Raw genomic sequence first — 22,473 nt, forward strand, 5'->3', positions numbered from 1 at the left:
GACACATGACAATTGGGCGGCATTTGACTTGTCAGAGCTGCATCAGACGATTCTCTTCGTCGACCACTCCTCAAGCGCAAAGCGGCGAGGTAGTAACATGGTTCATGATCGAGGAAGCTCTTAGGCGACCCTGACCTTGACCTGCTGCAAAGGACAATTTGCGCAACGGAAGATGTTACAATTGGGGCAACCCGGAGTCGAGTTGCAACTCATGCCCGAATCACCACATTGGCACTAAGAATCATGAGCATTGATAAAACATTATTCGGGATCAGGCTTCCACTTACGCATGTCCAGACCCATTGGTACTCGTACTTCTTGGAAGAAGACTTTGAAGAGTGCTTGTGGGAAGATCCTGAAGGCATTTTGGAGTAGAAGAGACAAGAAACACAGCGAGATAGTAGTGCAGATAGAGTAATATGAGGAAGAACTGATTGATATCTGAAAAGCTCTGTGAGGAGGGAAGATGGGAAACTGAAGACTGATGATGGTCCGAAAACTTCAGGCCGAAACGACCAAGTTCATCTTATATACCACCCACAGAGGTGATTTCGAGACTTCTCGCAGCCCATGTTCGAACGCTCCCACAGTTCGAGGCCATATGTTAATAGCATTGAGTAAAGCGAGATGTAATTACAGACAACCGAAGCTCTCAGCCACGTACGGCGACCACTAGCCGCCTTTTCACGCGATGCCTTAGGCGGTCTCGCCGAAGATGTGAATGAGTCCTTGCTCGGTGGGGTCCCTTTTGTGAATCGGTGTCTTTTGTGAATCGGTGTCGGTAGCTGCTGCGGAAAGGCATCCTCGTCCAATATCAAGGATTCATAGTTCAAGACAGGATGGAGCAAGACATCCACCCCCGCGTCGTGCCCAGGCTTGAGGTTTGCGCCTCTCGATTGGAACGTCTCTGCGCGATTCATTGGCAAGGAGCCTCGCTCGTCATGGCCCTGCGCGTTTTGCGCCTTGAGAGCCAGGGCCGTCGAGGCCGATGCTACGGTCCGCCTAGGCAGATATGGCATACCGCAGTCCCTGTGGAACAGTTAGCTCAAGACAAACTAGCCGAGTTCATCCACAGGGCATGGGGCCAGATGACTCTCTGGTTGCCGAAGCTACGGAGAAGGATGGCCGAATGAGAGGCGAGCAGCAGGGTGCGAAGAAAAAAAGGACCAGAGAGCGAGGACGGGAAAATAGTAGGGGACGAGGCGAAAGACCTTGATTGCGGCTCTGCGCGCAAATTGGCGGTGGGGGCAGGTCTGTTGTCTGGCTGTATTGCCAGTTCTTGGTGAGGAGTTGGCAACCAGGAGGCTCAGGGGTTACCACACACCAAGAAGGAGGCTCTGCGGCTTATTTCGGGTTGGTGCGGATTGATTGTGCCTGTTTGGTACTTTGAAGGCTGGCATTGGGAGAGTCCTCTTTGGCGAAGCGCAGCCGCCTTGGTTCCCAAGGGTTCCCAAAGTCATGTACACCGACAACTAGGCAACCGGACTCCACTAGTAACCATGGAAGGCGGGCTTGTCTTCGAGTGTTGGGCAGCGCAGAGCCGCAAAGGAATCTCTTCGGCTGAGTTTGGCTCTGTGGCACACTGCAACCCGCGACAAAGTCGACTCATACGGCTGTTGCGGTCGTACATTCCACCAACCCGGGCCCGATCTTGTGTCTCTGTCTCCCTGCAGGCGTGCATGGTCGAGAACGGGGATGTGAGTTGCATGTGTTGACATTGACGAAAGCTTGAAGGTCTTTCTCGCTCTTTTGGCTAGACCCGCATCAGCTTGCAGGCAGCAGTACCTTCCCATCAGAAAGGATAACGAAGCAGGCTCTGGTCTCACTGTCGGACCCCATGTCCCAAGTCTTGGGACAGTGTAAGCATGCAGCTGAACCCCGCCTTCTTCGTACATCCCATCACGTGACCACTGAACATCCCGGTGATCGGCTCTTGGCGACAGTTGATTGACATTGGGGATATTGTTGTTGATATCTCGGTGTGGTTGAGTCCCGGCTGGCCGATGACAATGCAGTACATTGACGATCCAACTTGTCGAAGAATGTGAAAGCCGGGGGTGTTTTGCCGTAATGTAGAGGCCTTGCCGTTCAGGATCATACGACGGCAGCGACATCACACTGCTATACGAAAGTATAAAGTTAGAAGGGGATAAGGAAAGAAAGAGCAGTCAACATGATGAGTAGGATAGAAAACATAAGGATAATGTCGACGATGGGAACAAAGGGGAGGTAAAATACTCCCTGCTCCAAAAGTGTCCGCCCGTGTGTATAGCAGAACTGTCGTTCGAGAAGATCGATAAAGGGGTAAGGGGGGTCGAATGCAAAGTTGGAAGCTGAATGAGCACATATGGCTTTGATGGGTTCCGGTATCTCTGGGAATGAGCACAACATCGGTGGAATCTGGATTGTTGATGCGTTGGTGGTCGTTGACAGTCTCGACGTACTGAGACTCGGCAGACATATTCTTGTTCATCTTGATTCCTCCCCGTCTGATCGTGAGTCGATCATAAGTGTCAAACAAAGGCAAACTGTTGGTCAACTCATCGATAAGACATTTTGTCCATTCATTCGGCGGATCGGTGGATCGGTCGGTCGGTTTCTTTAGGCGATTTGTGACTGGAATTCGGATGGCCGTTGAGAAGACAACGTGAGAGGACGTGCCGTTCTATACTTGGTGAGGCTCAACAACAATGCACCATCTTACACCTCAGGCCATCAACTTAGGGCATCCCTGCCGCAGCCGCGATCAAAAGGCTCTCGCATTGGAGCCCCTGCAAGACCACCAACTGACTAGCAATGGAGGCCTTAACAGGCTGTGAATTTGCAAGACTAACGAAAGTGCACAGTCGAGAGAGCCTCAGCTGAAGCAGAGCGTATATCGGCTGCAAATGGATCCATCTGATCATGCCGTTCTGGCAGTGGCTGGCTGGCGCCGGCTTACAGTACAGACCTTAGAGCCGCAGGTCAGAACCACTGAGAGACGACAAGATGGTCTTGGTGTTACCTCACTAAACATTCGCAGCACCTCCGCGGCTCCTCCTGTCATCGTTCAAGGTTGCTAAGTCAGGATGTGAAGCAAGCTGTGCGGCTTCTGAGGCACGTAGGCGCCTTGAGTAGCGAATGACCGAGCGCATGGTTGATGAATCACGGCTGGAAGGAGAGAAGATGCCTTTGAGAGAAAGTTTGCGGGGCTGGTGAGCCCACACATCTGTGTAAAGTCGAAAAAGTCGTATTATAGGTGTGATACACAGGGTTTGTGAAGCTTGATGTAGGAAATGTGTGCCTGGAAGTTCACCGAAAGGTGGTGTGCTGCATCTCGACCGATAGTAAATCTCGACATAGAATCAGCACATTGACAGTACACTTCTATTTAATCAGTAGCTGCTGAAACAGTCCTGAGAGAGGTCTGCAATAGGCGTTGATGGCTCGTATATCAGTCGGGGTCACTGTGGATGCCTAGATGAGATCTGAACTGAATGCGGTAATAAGAGCGGGTTGTGAAGTGCGCCGCGAATGGAAGTCCTGTGACTACCATGCCCAATTCAAGTTGGCGACATCGCTGATTACAGCAACGTAAACACTCGCAATGCTACTTTAGTTGACGCCCAACTTTGCTGGGCAGCAAGACGGACCTCAGGCCACGCTCTGTTGCAATGTTTAACGCGCGTTTGTAAATAATCATCGTGATTCGTTGCCGGCCATCAATCTCTGCAAACGAGGGTTTGCCGGATGTCAATACCTGGACCGTCCGGGGGAAAGGGGCGGCCTGTCATTCGATGCAGCTAGGGGAAGAGGAAGAGAGAAAAGTAGCAGTTTCAGGGGGCTCCCAATGGCGAAGTGTGTAGACGAGACAGACACCGAAAGCAAGATGATTCGCATGAACAGGTGGGTGTGGATGACGACGATCGATGAGTGATGGAAAGGCAGTGCTTCCGGTTCAATTGCCCAAGTAGGTCCCGGTCGGGCGTGACAGAGACGGAGGTTGGTACGGGAAAAGTGTCGCCCGAGAGGCAGTAACGAGATAATAAAGTTGCGAACAGAACACGCGATGTCCCTATTCGTAGAAGGAAAGTACACTGTAATTAATTAGGTAGGTGGATGGGTGAGATGATAGGGCTGAGTATGTTCCACTTTGGCAGGCGTTGTTGCGGCATTCTTCTGCAGCGCGTCTTGCCGTTGCATGCCACCCTGTGGAAATGGATCGCTGTTGCAAAAGAATCTGAACAGTACGCCAGCCCTGTGGAAATTACAACGGGTCTTGCGCGGACCGGACGGCGGAGCAGCACCCGCTTCAGCGTCTACCTGTGGACACCCCTGCTCGCCTAGACGCTTGCTCGGCTGTCGTCCCGCCAGATGCATGGCACTGCGGCCTCCCAGCCAAACTCGTCTGGTGACGACAAACCCGATTGCCCGCGCAAACTTGACGCGGCCGCAAGTCCGCCGTCGATGCGCCGACCGAACCCTCATTCGTACACCTTACTCGTCACCAACTTGGAAACAGAACCTCAATGGTCCGGCAATGAATGTGCAACCGCCATGTCGGCCGCCACAAGCACAAAGTGCGCTTCGCGATGGGTGACGCGAATCATCCCAATCATCATTACCAGCACCAGCGGCTATGCCACCTACGTGATTATTGCGTACTTGGGAGGTTGGTCTAGCTCTCCCTTGCTTCATTTTCCAGTCATTAACCACTCTGCTCCTTAGTCGACTACTTGTACAGGACTAGACATGAACACGGTACCGCCATCGCGACAATCACGATATACCTCTTCTTCTACCTCTTAACGATTGCAACATACCTTCGAACCTTTCTCAAGATCAAAGAAGACCCCGGCCTGGTCCCGCTGGGTCCTCAGGCGCAGTTGCCCGATTCCAACTCGAAACGGAGGCGGAAGAAGGACGGAGACTTGGAGAGCCAACCGTACTTCACTGGTCCCGACCAAAACCCGGATAGCCCCGGCTTGGAAGACTTTTACAGCAGAGATGTCTTTGTGTGCGAGAACGATGGGCGTCCCAAATGGTGCTCGGAATGTCGCACTTGGAAGCCCGATCGCGCCCATCACTCCAGCGAAATCGAGCGATGCGTTCGAAAAATGGACCATTATTGCCCTTGGGTTGGTGGCATGGTGTCAGAAACCTGTCAGTGATGAATTCCTTGGTTGGTGACGGTGATGCTGACCATGCACAGCCTTCAAGTTCTTCGCTCAATTCACCTTTTACTGCACACTCTACTGTACAATCTCACTAGCGACCGCGGCCTATTGTTTGTCGAGACAAGTGCGGGAGGGCGGAGCTGACGGCCGGACAATATCTGGTGTTGCAATTGCCGGATTCTTTGGCATCTTTACATTCCTCATGACCGCAACGTCGTGGAGGTTCATTCTGCTGAACATTACTAATATTGACGCGCTCCGCAAGTCCTGGGTGCATCAACTCGCAATCCGAGTCCCCAACGACACAGGCCCCGGCAATGGATATGGTATCGTCACGTATCCTCTGCCAAAGTATCCTCAGGGAGCACATGAATCATCAGATACCACTGTTGACAGTGAATCGCCTAGAGATCGCCTGGCAACCCGAGTGTTCGCCATTGTCAGCACCGACCCCGACGAAAACCCCTGGGACCTGGGCTGGAGGAGAAATTGGACGTCTGTAATGGGTTACAGCCTGATCGACTGGCTTCTTCCGATACGCGGCTCACCGTGCGCTGTACACGATAGCATGGAGAGCGATTACGAGATGGGACCTGTGGTGCAGGTCCTGAGAGAACGATACGGACTCCGGGACCCGAACCAACCAGCCTCGCAGGTTGAGATGCAAGAAATAAGGCCAAGCGCACGTTGAGCACATATCCGAGATACCCAGTAAGACATGAGTTGGCGTTGGTTGTTCGATGAACATACTTTGACGAGCGTCTGCTTTGGAATACGCGGCACCGGCCACTCCATGCTCAGATCCGTTTTGTGTAATACTTAATCTAGTACAGAATAAACCTCATGCTTTATTTCCCCGCCGCCCATAGACATACCAGTGAAAGAAATGTCAATCGAGGGGGTTCGGAGGATGACTTATTCACAAAGAAAAGAAAAAAAATCTAAACTGGGCTCCGAACCTGTAATCCCTGGCAGCCACTCACACTTCTGGTCAGTTGACCAGTTGAACTAGTTGGACCCAGGGCAAGTCCGATAGCGCAGTTATCAGATCTGAATCTGAATCATTCTATAAGGTGAGCAGGCAGTCGGTCCTCTGGGGAAGGTGCGAGGTGAGAGAAGCGAATAGTGAGGTGAGCTGGGTGGAGTAAGGCAACAATTTCATGAGGCAGACGTCGGTTCAGCTACATGCAATCTCTATATTCCTGCTTATCAAAGCCTTATGTTTAAATATCTTGATCAAGAATAGTTGGAAATTACTCATGGTGGGAAGGTCCCAATAGGGAAGGAAGTCAACCGCCACATCTGATTCGACATGCATCGCTTCATGTAATATCAGTGCAGGAACTGCACTTCATGTGCTCGCAGCCATTAGAGCACTTCATGGTGCCCTCGTCATCTGTCCCGCACATTTCGGCATTGTTATCCTGTTCGCAACTGCAGCATGTCCAAGACCCTTCAGGCATCCGTTGCCGGCTGTTGTTGGGAGGAAGGGATTCGGCGTCAGAATCAGAATCAGACCTGCCCCACGATTAGGTTAGCAAGTCTACATAGCAGGCATTGATTAATTCTCACATCTTGTGCAGTTGCCTTCCAGTTTGACGACAGATCGGAGAGTGATATTAACGATCGAAGTTGTTTGTTTTCTCAGACCAAAAGCCGATGTGAGTTGAGATATTGAAATGGGTTATTCTTGAAAGGATTCATATGTTCTTATATAATTCTCCTGAAGGTGTTTGTCTAGCACTGTCGCGAATTCGACTGTTCGAACTCTTGTCTTGAGTATGCTCGGCTTTATACCACCGCCGCCTTTCGACGAGTAACGGCACGACAGAGCCGCCCCTGATGTTTCTCACCTACCTAGTAGCCACAATTCTTGGCCTGCGGTGAGAACTACGGAAGGCACTCGATTCCAGGAGGTCTACCCCCAGTCATCAACATCGATGAGCACCCGTCGTGGATAGGAGTATCTGTGTCTGACGACTCCTTCTGGAAGAGTATACCTAGTTCAGGGGTGCATCCATTCTCCAAGATCCGGTGGGTGGGTTGGATCTTGCAGCTGTCTCAGACGCAGCAGGCAGAAGTTATGGGATGATGGCCCCCTCTAGGCTGGTTCAGTGATACCTTGGCCTCGATATTCCTGGTAAACAACCCATGGAGGACGACTTCTGACTGGTCTAGCTGCGAGATCAACTCTGGGAGATGACCTGATACCGATGACCGGGTACATCGTCCACCTACGCAGACCGACAGCCACCGCGGGATGCCCGAACTCTAGTCCGAGAAAGGGGCTAATGAGATGAGAAAGCTCGACCGCCGTGCTTCTTGACTTTACCGAGCCTTCACCCTCCCGGACGATGGATCGCTTGGGGTCCATGGGGCCGAGAGACAGAGACAAAAGTGCCGATTCTTTGCTCTCTTGCTCGGACAAGGCGACATCAGAAGGCAGCCAGAAGACCCACCCTATACGGCGTTACAGGACAGCATAGAATAAGGTTGCGTCAGGTAACTCGTTACTAGACTTCCCCCTTTCTACCACAGATACCACCTCCAGCCTTCCTTCTCTCAGTGCATGCTGAAATAGCCAAGCCCACAATGGACTCAATTGGAAGGGTCTACAGCTTGAAGTTGTCGACCGTATGATAGCAATCCGTCCCAAGCACAAGATACCTACAAATAGGATACCATCAAACCAAATCGGAGTACAACTCCGTTGGATGACCGTAGTCGTCCAATCTGGCTTTAGCATCACAATATTGCTTCGACATTCCAAGTGGCTGGCGGGCCGCAAATTAGAGGTTTCAGGTAGGGCCAGTTGCCTGGTGCTGTTGGCGAGCCTCGCCTATGACTTTGAGTTCTTACATCATAACCCAGACACTTTTTGCACTTCTACGGCCCCCCTCTGCCCGTAGGATCACGGGCCTCGAAGATTCACGCGATGGAATTGATATCGAATTTGTCGAATAGGTGAGGGCGATGGTCACGGCGTTACGTGAAGCGTGGGGTCGGGAGTATGGAAACTGACGCTCGTTGGCCATGTGAAAGCCCATGTCTCATTCCCCTCTGTCATCTTGGAGTACTAATCTCCAAGGGGTGTAACCTCGGGGCCTAAGATTCTGCACATGGTGATGGTTGGACCTGGGAGCCTTCCGTCAGCGAGCGGATGCAGGAGAACCAGAGGCTCCAAGCATCGGCGGCGTCGGATTGGCCGAATAAACGCTAGGGCAGCATATACGCCATGTGGTAATGGTAGCATTGGACAAATCTCAGCGCATAAGGCTGTAGGATTTCCCACAGCAGATGAGGATGTCTTGCTTGAAGCGACGAAAAACGGAGGTGTGAAGCGGGGGAACCGGAGCGGGCAGCCAGTCTGACTATGATGGCAGTTTGTGCCACCTTTTCCTTCGGAGAGGTGGGCATCCGGAATAGAAGCTGCAGCCTTACGAGCAGTCCCAAGAAGATGCTGAACGTGTTCGGGGGCTGCGTCTTCGCAAGGTAGGCTTGATTGAGGATGGCTGCCTCGCTCTCGACGCAGGCCGCTGATGACGCCTGATTGCATCAGCCTGCTCGATGTTGAGCTGTCGGTTCCAGCGGATAGATGTCAAATTTGAGCAGCATGGGAGTGGAGAAGAGGAGTCGTCGTCACTGCCCGATTGGGAACAACGGTTTCCTGAACTGAAGAAGCAGGCCCATCAAGGAAAGATTTGCAGGTACGTGATGCTAGAAAGGCAGGACCATCCAATGGCACATCCATCTGTGTCTCGAATGCCTAGAGTAGAGAAGGCCGTGTCAGGTCTCTCGTGGCATGAGGGGCCGAGTAACACCACCATCCCGATGTAGGAAATACTGTGTCTTTCGTCGATAAGAGCCCCAGTCTCTGGGAAAGAGTGTTGCTGTCAGTAAATCGACCAATCAAGAAGACTCAACTGATATCGTTCGCGTGAGGATCCATTCGTCGTCCACCGCCTCGCGAGACATCGGGTAACGAAGCTGAACGAAATGCCGTGGGGGAGGCAGCAACTATCGTTGCGCAGGCTCCAACTCCGAAGAGCTGCAGGTCTGTCTTTTCAAAGCGTTCGGTTGGAATCAGGCTGGGCTTGCACGCCGTGTGCGCCATAACTCAGTGACGTGTTGCTGGATGATAGTAGTGTAGCAAGGCAGGTTGAGGTTGGTACTCAAGCCTAGACAGAAACAACGTTGACTTTCTGAACGATATGGAACTTTGAAACAGGTACCAACTGGGCGTTGCCAGCCAAAGAAGTATGTGAGAAGGTCAATGATTGCGACGGTCTTGTATTAACGAGTCCCGCGGTGTTGGTCGGTATTGTTGGAATCCTCACAGCTAGTTCGAAGTGGGAAGGTAGCAGGGGAGGTGATGGATCGGAAAGTGACCCACGTCAAATCTGCGGATCATCGTTGGAGAAAGAGTGGGCCCAGACAGCCACTAAGCGCCTTACGGCAAGCTCGTCTCGGTGTTGAGGACGTTGCGCGCCGCTGCGACCAGCACTTTCACGTCTGTTCTTAGTGCACTGTGGTAGTGTGGAAAAGACAGGCGCGTCAAGGATCGCGTCTGCGTTTGCTTCGACTACCTACCTACTCACCTAGCAAGCGCAATCCAATATCTGTGCAACGACCTCCAAACCTCAACTTACCTGCTTTCCCTTTGTATCGTCGTTGAGGCCCACTCATATCGCACACTTCCAGCGTGCTGCGACCATCAAAAACCCAAAACCCCGGGCTTGTCTTTATGCCGATGTCTATCTCACCCGGCCACTACTGAACTGGGGCAACTACGCCGACGACGCCGGCACTTGTTGCTACTGTTGCTACTCTCGAAAACATGTCGTCCTCCCAGCCCTTTCGGGATTCATCCCCCATCGCAGGCACTGGCAGACGCAAATCACACTTCACCTATCGACATCTGTCTCAGCTTGCCTCATACAATACGTCTTGTCCTTTGCGAGTCGTTGCGCACATCGATCTAGATGCCTTCTACGCTCAATGTGAGATGGTACGTTTGGGCGTGCCCAAAGATCAGCCTCTGGCTGTCCAGCAATGGTGAGTATGGCGCCTACACCATCTGCTTGCCTCAACTAACATGGCATAGGCAGGGTCTGATTGCTGTCAATTACCCAGCACGGGAGCATGGTATCGGCCGCCATTGCACCTTGACCGAAGCTAAGAAGATGTGCCCGAATCTAATTTCTCAGCATGTAGCCACATGGCGAGAAGGCGACGACAAATGGGCCTACCGCGATGATGCAGCCGCCAACATTCAGAGTGACAAGGTCTCTCTTGACCCTTACCGCCTGCAGTCCAGGAAGATCTTGGCAGTCATCAAGGAATCCTTGCCCCAAGACCTCCAAAAGGTTGAAAAAGCCAGCATAGACGAGGTTTTTTTGGACCTGTCTGCGCAAGTGCATTCCTTTCTGCTGGAGCGGTTTCCGGAACTCGGGAACCCACCTCCATACGACGACCCTACTGAGAATCTGCCCAGCCCGCCTGTCTCAGCATTAGATTGGCAAGCAGATGCTCTCATCGATCTGAACGAGGAGGAGGAGTCTGTGGACCCGGACTGGGACGACGTGGCGATCCTCATTGGGTCCGAAATTGTACGAGACGTTCGACGTCAGGTCCTGGAAAAGCTCTTTTACACATGTTCGGCCGGCGTTGCCAAGAACAAGCTGTTAAGCAAGTTAGGCTCCGGTCACAAAAAGCCCAACCAGCAGACTGTGATCCGGAACCGAGCCGTGGATCAATTCCTGTCTGGTTTCAAGTTCACAAAGATGCGCAATCTCGGGGGAAAGCTCGGCGAAAACGTTGTTACGACCTTCAACACTGATGCCGTCAGTGAACTGCTGCCCATTCCTTTGGATCAGATGAAGGCAAAGCTGGGGCATGAAACGGGAACATGGGTATACAACACCATTCGAGGTATCGACAACAGCGAAGTCAACTCTCGTACACAAATCAAGTCCATGTTGTCAGCCAAATCCTTTCGACCTTACATCAACACGCCCGAGCAAGCTGTGAGGTGGCTTAGAATCTTTGTGGCCGACATTTTTGCCCGACTGGTGGAGGAGGGCGTTTTGGAAAACAAACGCCGGCCAAGAACAATAAACTTACACCACCGTCATGCCGGTCAGATGAAATCACGGCAAGGCCCGATCCCTCAAGGCAGGCCTCTGGATGAGCAGACTCTCCTCGAATTAGCAAAAAGCCTACTCAACCAGATCATAGCAGAAGGAAATGTCTGGCCTTGCGCGAATTTAAGCTTGAGCGTCGGGGGATTTGAGGATGGTATCACAGGTAACATGGGCATCGGAGCCTTTCTGCTCAAAGGAGAGGAAGCCCAAGCCCTAAGGCAGGGCGCCCGTGAAGCAAGCTGCAACTCGATACCGGAAGAAAATCCATCAAAACGACGGCGGACTGAGGAAGGGGCCATCCATCGCTTCTTTACACGGGGCGTTTCCACCGACGACGAACTGCTGCCCGACGATGCAACCATCAACGAGGATATCAAATCCCGAAAAAGGGCCACCACGGCAGACTCGCCAGCGGCTACACTTACGGCGGATCGACGGCAGGAAGCAGTCAACGATAGCCATGGCCAGCCACCAATCACGCCCTTCTTATGTACGCGCTGCAACACAGGCTTCGAAACGCCAGAAGAACACCAAAGCCACGCAGATTGGCACTTCGCCAAGGATCTACAGGAAGAAGAACGTGGCAGTGCCACATTTGCCAATCGATCCACTGCTGTACGCAGCTCTGGCACAAAAGCATCGGGTGCATCGGCCAAGCGAGGCGGCCGCGGAGGCAAACTCGAGCAAGGCCAGAGCAAGTTGAGGTTTGGATGAGTCCTGATCACACACCAAGGGTATCACTACGTCAAAAGTTTGTCGAGCGGGTCCTGCCGCTTGATACCTGATCTGACCAAATTGAGGACCTCGCGCCCTGAGACTCGGTTCCAGGGTCATCGCGGCAGAGCAAATTAATGATGTTGTCCCCGGCGAACCTCAAAGACCGGTTCCTGAGGATTCCGAGCTCATATCTGTCCACCACAAGAAGGGCGCAACAAACCTTGGATTAAGGGATCCATTAAGCAAGGACGTTGTTGGTTCGGATGCTCTGCAATGGCCACTTTTGGCTGCGATGCAACAAGTATTGTCAACTGAAATGCTGGTTCGATGCCCACCTGACGCCCTCATCTAGTATGGAGTTACTCACTGCATAGTACAGGCGTATGCTGGGTCATATTTCAGCGAAGTAAGCGGTTCCGAGACAATGAGGTCGGAGAACTTGGCCGTGACAGCCTGACAAGACAAGGAGAAACATGCTTCCCGTATTGTAGGGGAGCGACGCTATTGATGGCTTAATGTGGATATACGATACCCGCCAGTGTCGTCATCCCATCTTCCGCCTGCAGCTATCCGCGACATGGTCGGGTCCCCGCGTGTTGGATATTGGGAGCGTCAGGGGCGATGTCTACTGAGGAACAAGGCCTCAGTCATGATAATTCCAGATGGCCCAAGGATCGATGCTAAAAGTCACAGAAGAAACATTACAGCCGCGCTTTTTTCGGAATGCCAGGGCCGGGGCACATCGTGTCTCTGATTGAGGTCGTTGCCGCGAGAATGCCAGGTCTGCTCGTCGCGTATGGTTTTGGATGTGTCGGGTTGTCTTGTCAGAATCCAGATGGCGTCTGTCGATGATTGGCCATGAGTTAGGCATCTTTTGGGCTAATGTGGGTTGGGCCACAATTATTTTGGCGCGAAGCATTGATACCCAACGATACCAACCACCGCCCGCTACCAGGTTGCGATCGAGTTACCTCAGCACGGATTGTGCTTCTCAGGCGGATGAGGGACGCAGACCACGCGTGACCATCCGCACATACCTTCTCGACAATAACGGAACATCGAGGATGAAGGGGGAGACCAATTGGCGAGGGACTCTTTCGATGGAAAATACTCTTATATCGTTGTTAAGGCCGCCCGCGCGGAAAAGCGCCTGGTCGAACGAGTATTGCTCACTGGTGTCTAGAAAGTGACCGTTGTCCGACAAGCGTCAACCACACCAAGCCGCTGGGATACGTGGGCGTCGAACGGCAGACGAACCCGACGCAAGGAAGTGCCGACCATACTGAGTACGACCACGGTACTTCGCACGCACAGGGCCTTGGTTCAATCAGCTGGAAAGTGAAGTCAGGATCTGCCTACCTCACGTTACGCCGCTGCCACCGACTTGTCGCCGTTTGAGCAGCTGGGATGACCCGGCTCTGTAGGGTATCAGCAACTGTGACGGCCAAGTTGATAAAAAAATGGAAGAAAAACGGAAGAGAAAATGACAGGCATCACCTCACTTTAACTCGTCTCACCTTGGGCAACCTGACGAAACAATGATCATCAGGGTCTGGCAAATGAAGCCTACGGCGCGACAAAACTTTGGATGTTTGTCTCCGTGCTTTTGAACAAGGAGTGCGCAAGGGGTTGGCGAGAAAGCCTGATGTTTCGAAAGAGCCGGATTCGCATCCTGCTTTCAAGTGGAATCCCATACTCATGGCATATTTCGTGTGGCATTGTGGTCCGAAGTTCAAGAATTAGAATTCTCATGGGCCCCGGCCAAAAAGCACCGGGGAGACAACCGACAACACCCTTTGGCGCGGTTGCCCAACGCCACTGTGCGCTAGCAAGCCGTCATTCTCGACACATCCTGGAGACGACCAATCGCTTGATGGTCTAGAAGGGACTACTCACGAGCCACATCTCCCCCAAACCTCATCATCCCAAGCCGACGGACGGCATCTCAGCCTCAGCTGCATGGGATTCCTCAAACGAGAGTTTTCGGCACTAACGGTCTAGATCTCTGTCGAGCCCTCCTGCAGACAGGAGCGATGGCGATTTGCACGATAGAGAGACACAAGTAACAACGCCTGAATCACATTCATCTGAGCCAAGTCTCCCATCAAGGCCCCAATATCCGTGCTGGAACGCGAGAGTTTGTCGACTTTGTGTTATTCGCCGGTCCCTTAGGCACTCGCTCCCTCGGCTCTCCCGCGTGTTCCACTGATCCGCAACATCCTCTATTGGGCACCAAATAGCCTTGTCGCATTAGACCAGAAAGGCGGTGGCAGTGACAAACAAACCATGCCGTCGCCAGACTGAGCCCGTACAACGACACTGAGAGCCCTGTTGCGACCCTCGTGAACAGCCGATAAACCTTGCATTGGATCTCACCGCAGCTCGTCGCCTTCCCGCTGGCCCTGGGGTTCAGGGACAGACGGACACGCTGGAAATACCGATTCCTGGGCTGTGACCGCAGTTGATGGGGAAGCCACTGGCAGTGCTGAGTGCCGAGCCCTACCAGACCGCCCTCACCTCGGTTGTGCTGCGTCTCTGACTCGCCTTACTCTTTACGTATTGCGCCCACAACGGCTACGGGATCACCAGCCGCAGGTAGCATCCGGTCGCTTGCTCACGACGTTTGGGGGCTAGAAACCTGGAAAACCTAGAGGAGAGGATTACCTCATCTGACGCTCTCACTTAGCAGGCAGTAAACTGTGCAAGGCCAAGGCGGGCATTGACGAGCCAACGTCAGTTTGCTTCTCGGGTGGCTCATCTCCACCGTGGAAAACGCTCATTGGATTTGCTTCTTCTTCTCCCGACGTCAAATACTGCCTTGCGAACCCACGCAACCAATTAACCAAGGCGGCGACGACGTTGGGATTGGCGCGTGCTACGGTGCTAGAAGCCGGCAGCCAAAGTCGCTTCGAATTCTGCTAGTGCGCGCACCGGGCAGGGAAGCGGGAAGTACACGCCAGATACTCGTTCTAGACGAAGTACAGTCTCCTCGGTATCCTTTTTGGGGCTGCCCAACCTCCAGCAGCTGCACCTCATCCCGTCTCCATCCACTCAGAGCGGCCGCCACCCAGCATCCTTGCTGCCGCCCAACCGCTGTCCGCCTCTTGTCTTCCTGCTGCTTCCCAACTTTTGTCTGGCTCGTCATCTCTCACTGGCTCTCTGCTGGTCCTTTTTTTCCCACCAAACCAAGACGCAGGCTAGGCACGGGCAGGCTCTCATCGGCCAGCCAGGCCAGACTTGGCCGCACCAAAAGACGCACCACCACCCACCCCTCCCAGCCCCTAGCCCCTCACAGGCAAGGTCTAGGGAGTCACAGAGTGGCAGATTTGCCAGGTTGCTGGGGTTTTGCTGGAGCGCCTGGGAAAATCCGCACGGGACTGTCAGCCAACAACGTGGTGCCAACAAGCCCTGTTTCTCTGATCAGTCCCGAGGCCTGCGGTTACCGTTTCCTGTGTACCTGCTGTACCTCTGCGCTGGGCCACGCACAAGACAGATAGACAGCCAGTCAGCCAGAGACACACACACGCACACTCATACACGACGCACACATATCCAGAGTGTGAGGACGAAGAGGGCCTCCCATCCAGCGAGTGTACATTTACGGTACATCCAACCCGACCGTTCGCTCGCTCTCTCCCGCCTCCCGCCTCCAGTCTTGCGTCTTGTCCTGTCCAGTCAGAACGAGGACGAGGGTGTGCTGGTGACCACTCACCACTCACCACTTAGCACTGACTTGATCACTGGCCACTGGCCCACGTCGGTGACTTACCGCTGGGGGTCCCGGTTTTTCGAACAATCCCCACCCCCAAGAGAAGAGCCAGACTCTGGCCTGTTCCTTTTCTTCTCCCACCACCCACTCCCTGCCCGCCTTTGCGCTTCCGTTCTCTTTTTCTTTCCGCCATCTCGCCGACATTTCCATCCTGCCGTCCCTCCCCTCTCTCCTCTCTCGTTTCCTCTATACCATCCTCTCTTCACATTCCGTCCGTGTCCTCGTCTCCGTTCGACCCTCACGAAACCCTTCGATCATGTCGTCCAGAACATCGCGCGGTGCCCCTCCTTCGGGCAGCTCCTCTGCGGCACCCCCCTCCAGCGGTCGTTCCAACGAGTACTTCGTCCCACGAGATGGTATTGATCGCGAGGTCATCACGGCAGACATCTGCCGCTACCTCGGAAACGATGCTTTGGTGCGACCCGGTCACTACGAGAACCCTCAAACGGGCCAAGTGGTTCAAGGCTACTACATCACCGCGTACCGGAACCTAACAACAGTGAGACTTCCGACTCGTCATGCCACCACAATACGCATGCTAATACGAAGCCCCGCAGGCTATGATTGATGATCTCAAGGCCGACTCTGCGCGTTGGGAGGCAGAGAGGCGGCAGCAGGCCGCCCGGAACACCCAAGGAGGTACATTTGCCTCGAGAGATGCGGCGGCTCCCTCTTTGTCGAGACGATCTAACTCCCCTACAGCAGGGTACCGCCAGTCGGAGACTCATTCCGCGCGCCAACACTATGGCCCCACGGATCCCGCTGGCTACCCGGACGTAGGACGTGACTCCTATGAAAACACCCCCAGATACCCAGGTTCTCAAGCCCCAGGATACTCGGGAAATGCCGCGCAGAGCTACTCTGGATCATCTGCTGCTGGTTACTCCCAACAGGCCCCGTCTCCTTATTCTTCAAGTGCTGGGTACTCCTACCCATCGGGAGGTTCTGCTTTCTCTTCCCAGCCGGACCCGAGAGATCCCAGATACTCTGGAACTCCCCAGTACGGAGGAGAGCCGTACACTGCCGTCAACGCGAACATGGCCGCTTCGCGCAACTTTGACTCCTATGGTTCCTCTGGACAGCCCGCAAGGATTCCCACCACTATGGCTCCTCAGTCGGGACAGACTTACATTCCATCCGGATCTCAAGCTCAGGCAGGTTACCCCTCCGGCTACTACCCGCCGTCATCGCAGGCGCCCTACGGAGCTGCGCCAGTATCCCAAGATCCGTTGTATGGACGCGGTGCGTATAAAGTCTCACATTCCCTGTCCTCGCCGACATCGTCTAATTATGTAGCGTCCCCAGCAGGTGCCGCTCACCCTTCGTCGTACAGCTCAGGCCAAGGATCACAGTATGATACAACCCCAACCCCCCGCGCTTCGGCTACCCCTTCGAATTCCAATGCTCAGATGGGAAACAGTGGATCATCCTCGTCGCACTCCCGCCGCAGTGAGAGGGACTCCGACAGGCATCACACATCCGACCGCCACCGCCCTCCGCGCCGCTAATACGTTCTCTACCCGGAGTTTGCTCTAGCCATCCCGACTGCATGAGATACCTATCTCGTGAGTTATCTGTTATGAAATTTCTTCCTAATGACCCTGGGATTTGGACCCATTTCCGGCGTCGGCTTCTTTCATCATTTGTTTCTCCCGGATAGAACCTCCCAGGCCCGGAGGAGGTTGTGGAAACCATCTCGAGTTGCAAGTCTGCATCTCTTGTACTCCGTTGTCTGGCTTTGCTGGCGTTTTGGCTTCGCGCCCTGGCTCGGAGCTCCTTAGCTCTATTTCCACTTGGACCGTTCCCGGACTTCTTTACCATCTTTCCCGGATATCGCCCCAAGAATGGATTCTTACCGCATTCTACTCCTGGACGTTTCACGACTGCATATATGGATGGGCCCAACGATTTTTGCTATTCGATTTGAATGCCCCGTTGGCAAGCAAGACTGCGCCTTGCTTGCACATTTTTTAAGGCTCTGGACCTGGATCGGAAAAAAAAGACGCGCTTTTCAGATGAATTATGTCGGCAATTTGCTTATCATCAAGGACCACCTTGCTGTCTGGATCCGTTCTGAAGGTGGGATGTGATGTCGCTTGCTCTCTTCTCCTGGTCTGGGTTTTGTTTTTTCTACTACTTGGACTTCCGGAGTTCTGGGTGAACAAGGCTTTTCTAATAGAACGTTGAGGTCGACATCTGGACAGCAAGGTGAGTCCCCGGACTGTATAAACTATTGAACCCTTCTGGGATTCATTCTATGACGACCTCAAGCCCTTCACGAGGGGTCTCGTGGGTTCCTCCTTTTAGACTTCTCATTTACTGAGCGCAACAGCCTTCAGCTGGATTTGCACACCCCTGGACGTCAATCACCTTCTCGGAAGTCTACCTAGACACAAACCTGGATCACTGGAAACCTCCAAGCCCTGGACTATATTACTGCCTGGAAAACACTGCCTGGACAATCTCATGGAGTTCGCCCCATTGCAATGGATGCTGGATAGCTCCTCCCGGACCCAAACGTGGCAGTACCACTATCTGCACACAGCCATCATGGAGACTCCCTTGACCTGTTCATTCAGTCAAATTGTCGTGTCTACCAACAAGGACCAATGGCTCGTTGAGCTCAAAAGAAATTCTATCATGATGGAGAGCCAACTCTCCCTTTTGGGTAAGCTCGGATCATATCAGGAAGCACGATCCAACTGGGTACCCACACCAGTACACGTCCGTGGATTGAGTGAGATAGCTGCTGCGATTTTCTGCTCGGTTCAGCAATGAGCTTCTGGTTTCCCGGACATGCTTGTAGCTTTGATGCCTGCAGCCAGCCATGGGACATCAAGTCTGGCGGTTCAGATGGTACACTATCCACGGGGAACTCTACGGTCCGGTCCCAAGTTACCTACTTGGCTCCAGGAGACAAGCCAATTGCCGGAACAGCCACCCAGCAGCATTCTGCCAACCCGAGGATCATCTTTCCCGAGCCACTCGTGGGAATGTCCGTCGCGACCTCGCGGGATAGCTCGTTAGTTACCACTATTTCTTGTCATTCGTTGTTTTCTTCATTTCATGGAGCAGCCATTCTGCCAACCAGGAGACCACTGCCGGAGGACTAGACTAACTCATCACCACAGGTCGGACCACAGGCAGCAGAAGCAATCAGGACCATGCCAGAGGGGGGATTGGGTTACGTTGGAAGGTTGATGCTCGAGGGTTGTATGCATATTTTGTGCGAGCGTTGATATTGTGATGTGTTTCTCTACTTTTCTGTTTGAATTCAGGGAGCTGATATGAGTCCGTGGACTCGGTTTACGATTATCATTATTGATGTACTTGGCGCTAGTATTGGAATATGGGTGCGGCACTTGTCAGCCGTTGATTGAATGACGCTTCAGAGTTTTTATGACTGAAACACAAACCTGGGTCTTCCCGTGACTTGAATGCTGATCGTGAACATTTGTCAACTCTACTGTGGTATTTCACGCAGTGCCATGATACCGTGTAGGTCGCATCGCGTCCACGTTTCCGGCATCAACCTGGCTCGGATCATTGTTGTGTGATGTCACCCACTACTGCCACCACTCAGATCCCTATGCGGAGATACTGGATCATAACTGAGTAGGCGTGTGCGCGTGCGTGTCCCAGTGTTTGAAAGCCCAACTGTCAGGCACCACTGTCCTGGGCCGCTTCACGTGGGGGGAAGGGGAAGGGATGAGAGAGCATAGTTGGGCAAAGTTGACACTCATCGGACAGGGTCCTTGGGTGCAGCCTCTGGCAACCTTGATTTCTGTATAAGGTGCGAGTTGGCAAGGCACAGGGGATTCAGGGCGAAGACGCACACACACACACTCTCTTGGGAGATGAATAGAGTTTGCGACAAGAGACGTGATTGCGATCCATCGCATCCGTAGTGGTGTACGGGTTTTGAAAGTCATCGATGTGAGAAAATGGAGATGAACTGCTTCCCATCTGTTTGCCGCCCCCCTTCGAATTCGTATTGCGTATCTTTTGAGTTTCTCTCTCATTTTCGCCACGTTGATCTTCACGACTTCAGACTTTAAAATGTTTCCCCATCCCTTTTCGCAATGCGGAATTTGAAAAATCGAATTTGTGCGTTTGAAGCGGAGAAAGGTGGCGAGTCGCTACAGGGAGCATCCGCGCCGGGCGGAAGCTGTTGAGCTGAACGGCTATGAGGAGGGAGAGTCCTGGGATGAGGCTTGAAGCATGATTAGACGGTGACCCTGAAGATCGCGGTTTTATGCTTTCAGAGGGATCTGTGGAGGAAGGGGCCACGGCGATGTTCCTTGCTTGGTTCTATTCACAGATCGCGGCGGCAGGATTGTTCGGATTACGTGTCAACTGCCGGAAGGAAGTGAGTTAGTTGGGAGATGGGACATGAGGCTCTCGCTCACTTCAGGGGCGGGCCGAGTTCCCCGACTAAGTAGCATAGGCCTCGATGAAATCTTAGTCTTGTCACAGTGTTCTTGGTGTTCAATATTTCACTTGCCATGGTCGCTCCGGTAAACAAATGAGGAGTTACAAAGCGTATTACGAATACGATGCTGAAAACATGGCCGTCCAGGCCGGGAAAGGGACGGTTTGCTCGGTGTCCTTCTGGAAAGGCTCATCGGCTGTCGATGGAACTCATTGAGGGGTGGTCCCCTCCCCGGCTATTCCACTCCGGTCGGTGAGGTGGGTGAGGCCCGCACCGACGGACGGGGCGATGGCGTTCGATTTCCCAACGATGAGACGGAGGGGCAAAAGAAAGGAAGAAACCACGCACTCGGGACGGGCTGATGAGTAAGAGAGAGTGTAAATAAACATACGCGGCGGCGGGAGCCTCTTTCTTTGCCCGTCGATCTGGTGCACGGTACGCACGGCATGAAATGATTGTTGGAGATTTTTTTCAGGAGGGTTACAGCGGGGAGCAGCCCTGTGAATTCAGCGATGGCACTGATGGGATGGACGGAGGGGGAGGGGCTCTCTGAGGGGGCCGCGCGCAGGGCAGGACGGTGCCTCAGCGGGAGGGGAGGGGAAGGGGACGGCGGCGGTAGTTGGTGGCGACGGTAGTGGCAGCCCGGCTGGGCAAGACACTCGGGGCAGGCCAGTTTGATGGGTCGGGTAAGACTTTGAGGTGGGAAGAGAGTCGACGAAGCAAGCGTGGAATCGTGGGAAAGGGGACGGGGACCCTTGGGAGGGGAGGGGGGTTTCGGAGGGGTCGAACACTTCACCTAAAGTTGACCGGGGTCCTGCTGGGTTCCGGGCGGTGAAGAGAACGAGTTCTCTCTGGGAAGGGGGGAAAAACACCAGCCAAAAAACATTGAGATGCATTTATCGCGGCTAGGGAGACAGACACGGCTGCCCGATATCCATAATTACTGGGGAGCGGCCAATCAGATACTCGGGTTAACGCCTCGGGCTGCCCTGATGCCATACCGCTTTCGGGGGCCAGTGGAGGCGGTGGGCGGCGCACTTTTGCGCTTTTGCGCTTTTTCTGCCGACAATAAGCTCCATTCCAGCGCAGCGCCGGCGTCTGTCTGGTCTGCCATGGATCGCGGTGACAATTGACCCGCATCCTGGAAGATGCTTAGACAATTACCAACCACCGCATTGCAGAGCAGCACATGGACAGAGAGATGCCACACGACACACAAACATCTGGGGAACTGAACCAACGAGTTGCGCTAGCTGGGAGTCTGTAAGTGTGTGTGTGTCGGTGTCGAGTTGCAGGCACTGGAATGTTCTTCCAACAAGGCAACCTCAGGGAAAACACACTTGAATCCAGGAGCCAACCAAATCAATGCAGGCAGTGTATGTATTGTTGCATCCACGTCCAAATTCATGGATGGCCTTATGCCTTAGCCGTCGGTACCCTGCTTGCTTGGGCCTTTTTTTTCTTTGCTTCTTCACTTGCGGCGACAGTATGTCCACACACACACCACATATATACACAGGTACACAACACGTCTGCCGCTCCTTATTTCCATGAGACGCGCTGTCATCTGTCTGGGGAAATGTGTAATCAAAACAAGCGTAGCAGGCCGACCACTGATGCGAGGGCTAGGCAAGGCAAGTCAAGTCACCGCGATTTCCTTCGGTGAGTCCACGTTTCGATGCGTTGAGCCGAAAGCAAACATCGTTTCTGCAGCAGTCAGTCAGTACCTTAAAGTAGACAAATATGACAGCATCGTTATCAAATCAAAGATCATGCGCTGGTTGTCCGGCATCCATGGAGATGCCACCCTGATAGCGCTCATGTCGAGGCATAGAGAGAAGAAGAGCGGGACTCACAGAGAGAGAGAGGGCATGGTCAAATAAATTGTCACGATACAGCCAACACACCGCACTGCTCACCCGCCGGCCTGAGGTCCGATCCTGAATCCGTCAGAACCAGAACCAGAGTCGCGGCATTCCAGCCAGTCCGGCGGCTGCCACCTGGGAACTCGGGGTTGCTGCCTCTCTTTTCTTCTTCTCTTTTGAAGAGAGAAGGGGCGCGGATAAACACACACAGCGATAGCCTGGACCTGTCTGACTTTTTTTTCTCCAGGTCTCTTTCTCTTACCTAGACATTTACACCATTGTTGGTCTTGGTCTTGACTCTGATCCCCCCCATCACCTACCCACCCAGCACTTGCACCTGCACTCACTTGTACTGATACTTGTATTTGCACCCGGCGCCGCCCAACTCGTC

General features: G+C 53.3%; 6 protein-coding genes across 6 annotated transcripts; 4 read left to right on the top strand and 2 right to left on the bottom strand.

Moving 5' to 3' along the window:
- Window positions 1–1,456: 1,456 nt before the first annotated feature.
- CGCS363_v012460 (uncharacterized protein) lies at window positions 1,457–1,708 on the bottom strand (the record flags this gene model as incomplete). Its single annotated transcript, XM_036644309.1, has 2 exons — window positions 1,457–1,554; window positions 1,612–1,708. The coding sequence occupies 2 exons, from the start codon at window positions 1,706–1,708 to the stop codon at window positions 1,457–1,459; spliced, it is 195 nt and encodes a 64-aa protein (XP_036490405.1).
- Window positions 1,709–4,536: 2,828 nt separating this feature from the next.
- Window positions 4,537–5,847, top strand: PFA5 (Palmitoyltransferase PFA5; the record flags this gene model as incomplete). Its single annotated transcript, XM_036644310.1, has 3 exons — window positions 4,537–4,651; window positions 4,708–5,142; window positions 5,192–5,847. 3 exons carry the CDS (start codon window positions 4,537–4,539, stop codon window positions 5,845–5,847), a joined length of 1,206 nt encoding a protein of 401 aa, XP_036490404.1.
- Window positions 5,848–9,993: 4,146 nt separating this feature from the next.
- Window positions 9,994–12,013, top strand: eso1-0 (N-acetyltransferase eso1; the record flags this gene model as incomplete). The annotated part of the gene is made up of 2 exons (XM_036644311.1): window positions 9,994–10,211; window positions 10,261–12,013. The coding sequence occupies 2 exons, from the start codon at window positions 9,994–9,996 to the stop codon at window positions 12,011–12,013; spliced, it is 1,971 nt and encodes a 656-aa protein (XP_036490403.1).
- A 241-nt stretch (window positions 12,014–12,254) lies between these two features.
- On the bottom strand, window positions 12,255–13,687 carry CGCS363_v012463 (uncharacterized protein; the record flags this gene model as incomplete). The annotated part of the gene is made up of 7 exons (XM_036644312.1): window positions 12,255–12,303; window positions 12,384–12,478; window positions 13,054–13,128; window positions 13,208–13,316; window positions 13,376–13,434; window positions 13,519–13,543; window positions 13,587–13,687. The coding sequence occupies 7 exons, from the start codon at window positions 13,685–13,687 to the stop codon at window positions 12,255–12,257; spliced, it is 513 nt and encodes a 170-aa protein (XP_036490402.1).
- A 2,354-nt stretch (window positions 13,688–16,041) lies between these two features.
- CGCS363_v012464 (uncharacterized protein) lies at window positions 16,042–17,293 on the top strand (the record flags this gene model as incomplete). The annotated part of the gene is made up of 4 exons (XM_036644313.1): window positions 16,042–16,284; window positions 16,343–16,424; window positions 16,488–17,027; window positions 17,082–17,293. 4 exons carry the CDS (start codon window positions 16,042–16,044, stop codon window positions 17,291–17,293), a joined length of 1,077 nt encoding a protein of 358 aa, XP_036490401.1.
- Window positions 17,294–18,559: 1,266 nt separating this feature from the next.
- On the top strand, window positions 18,560–18,986 carry CGCS363_v012465 (uncharacterized protein; the record flags this gene model as incomplete). The annotated part of the gene is made up of 2 exons (XM_036644314.1): window positions 18,560–18,807; window positions 18,917–18,986. The coding sequence occupies 2 exons, from the start codon at window positions 18,560–18,562 to the stop codon at window positions 18,984–18,986; spliced, it is 318 nt and encodes a 105-aa protein (XP_036490400.1).
- Window positions 18,987–22,473: the final 3,487 nt, after the last annotated feature.

The sequence above is a fragment of the Colletotrichum siamense genome, assembly GCF_013390195.1.
Source record: "Colletotrichum siamense strain Cg363 chromosome Unknown KSG_Cg363_contig08, whole genome shotgun sequence".
Taxonomy (NCBI): Eukaryota; Fungi; Ascomycota; class Sordariomycetes; order Glomerellales; family Glomerellaceae; genus Colletotrichum; species Colletotrichum siamense.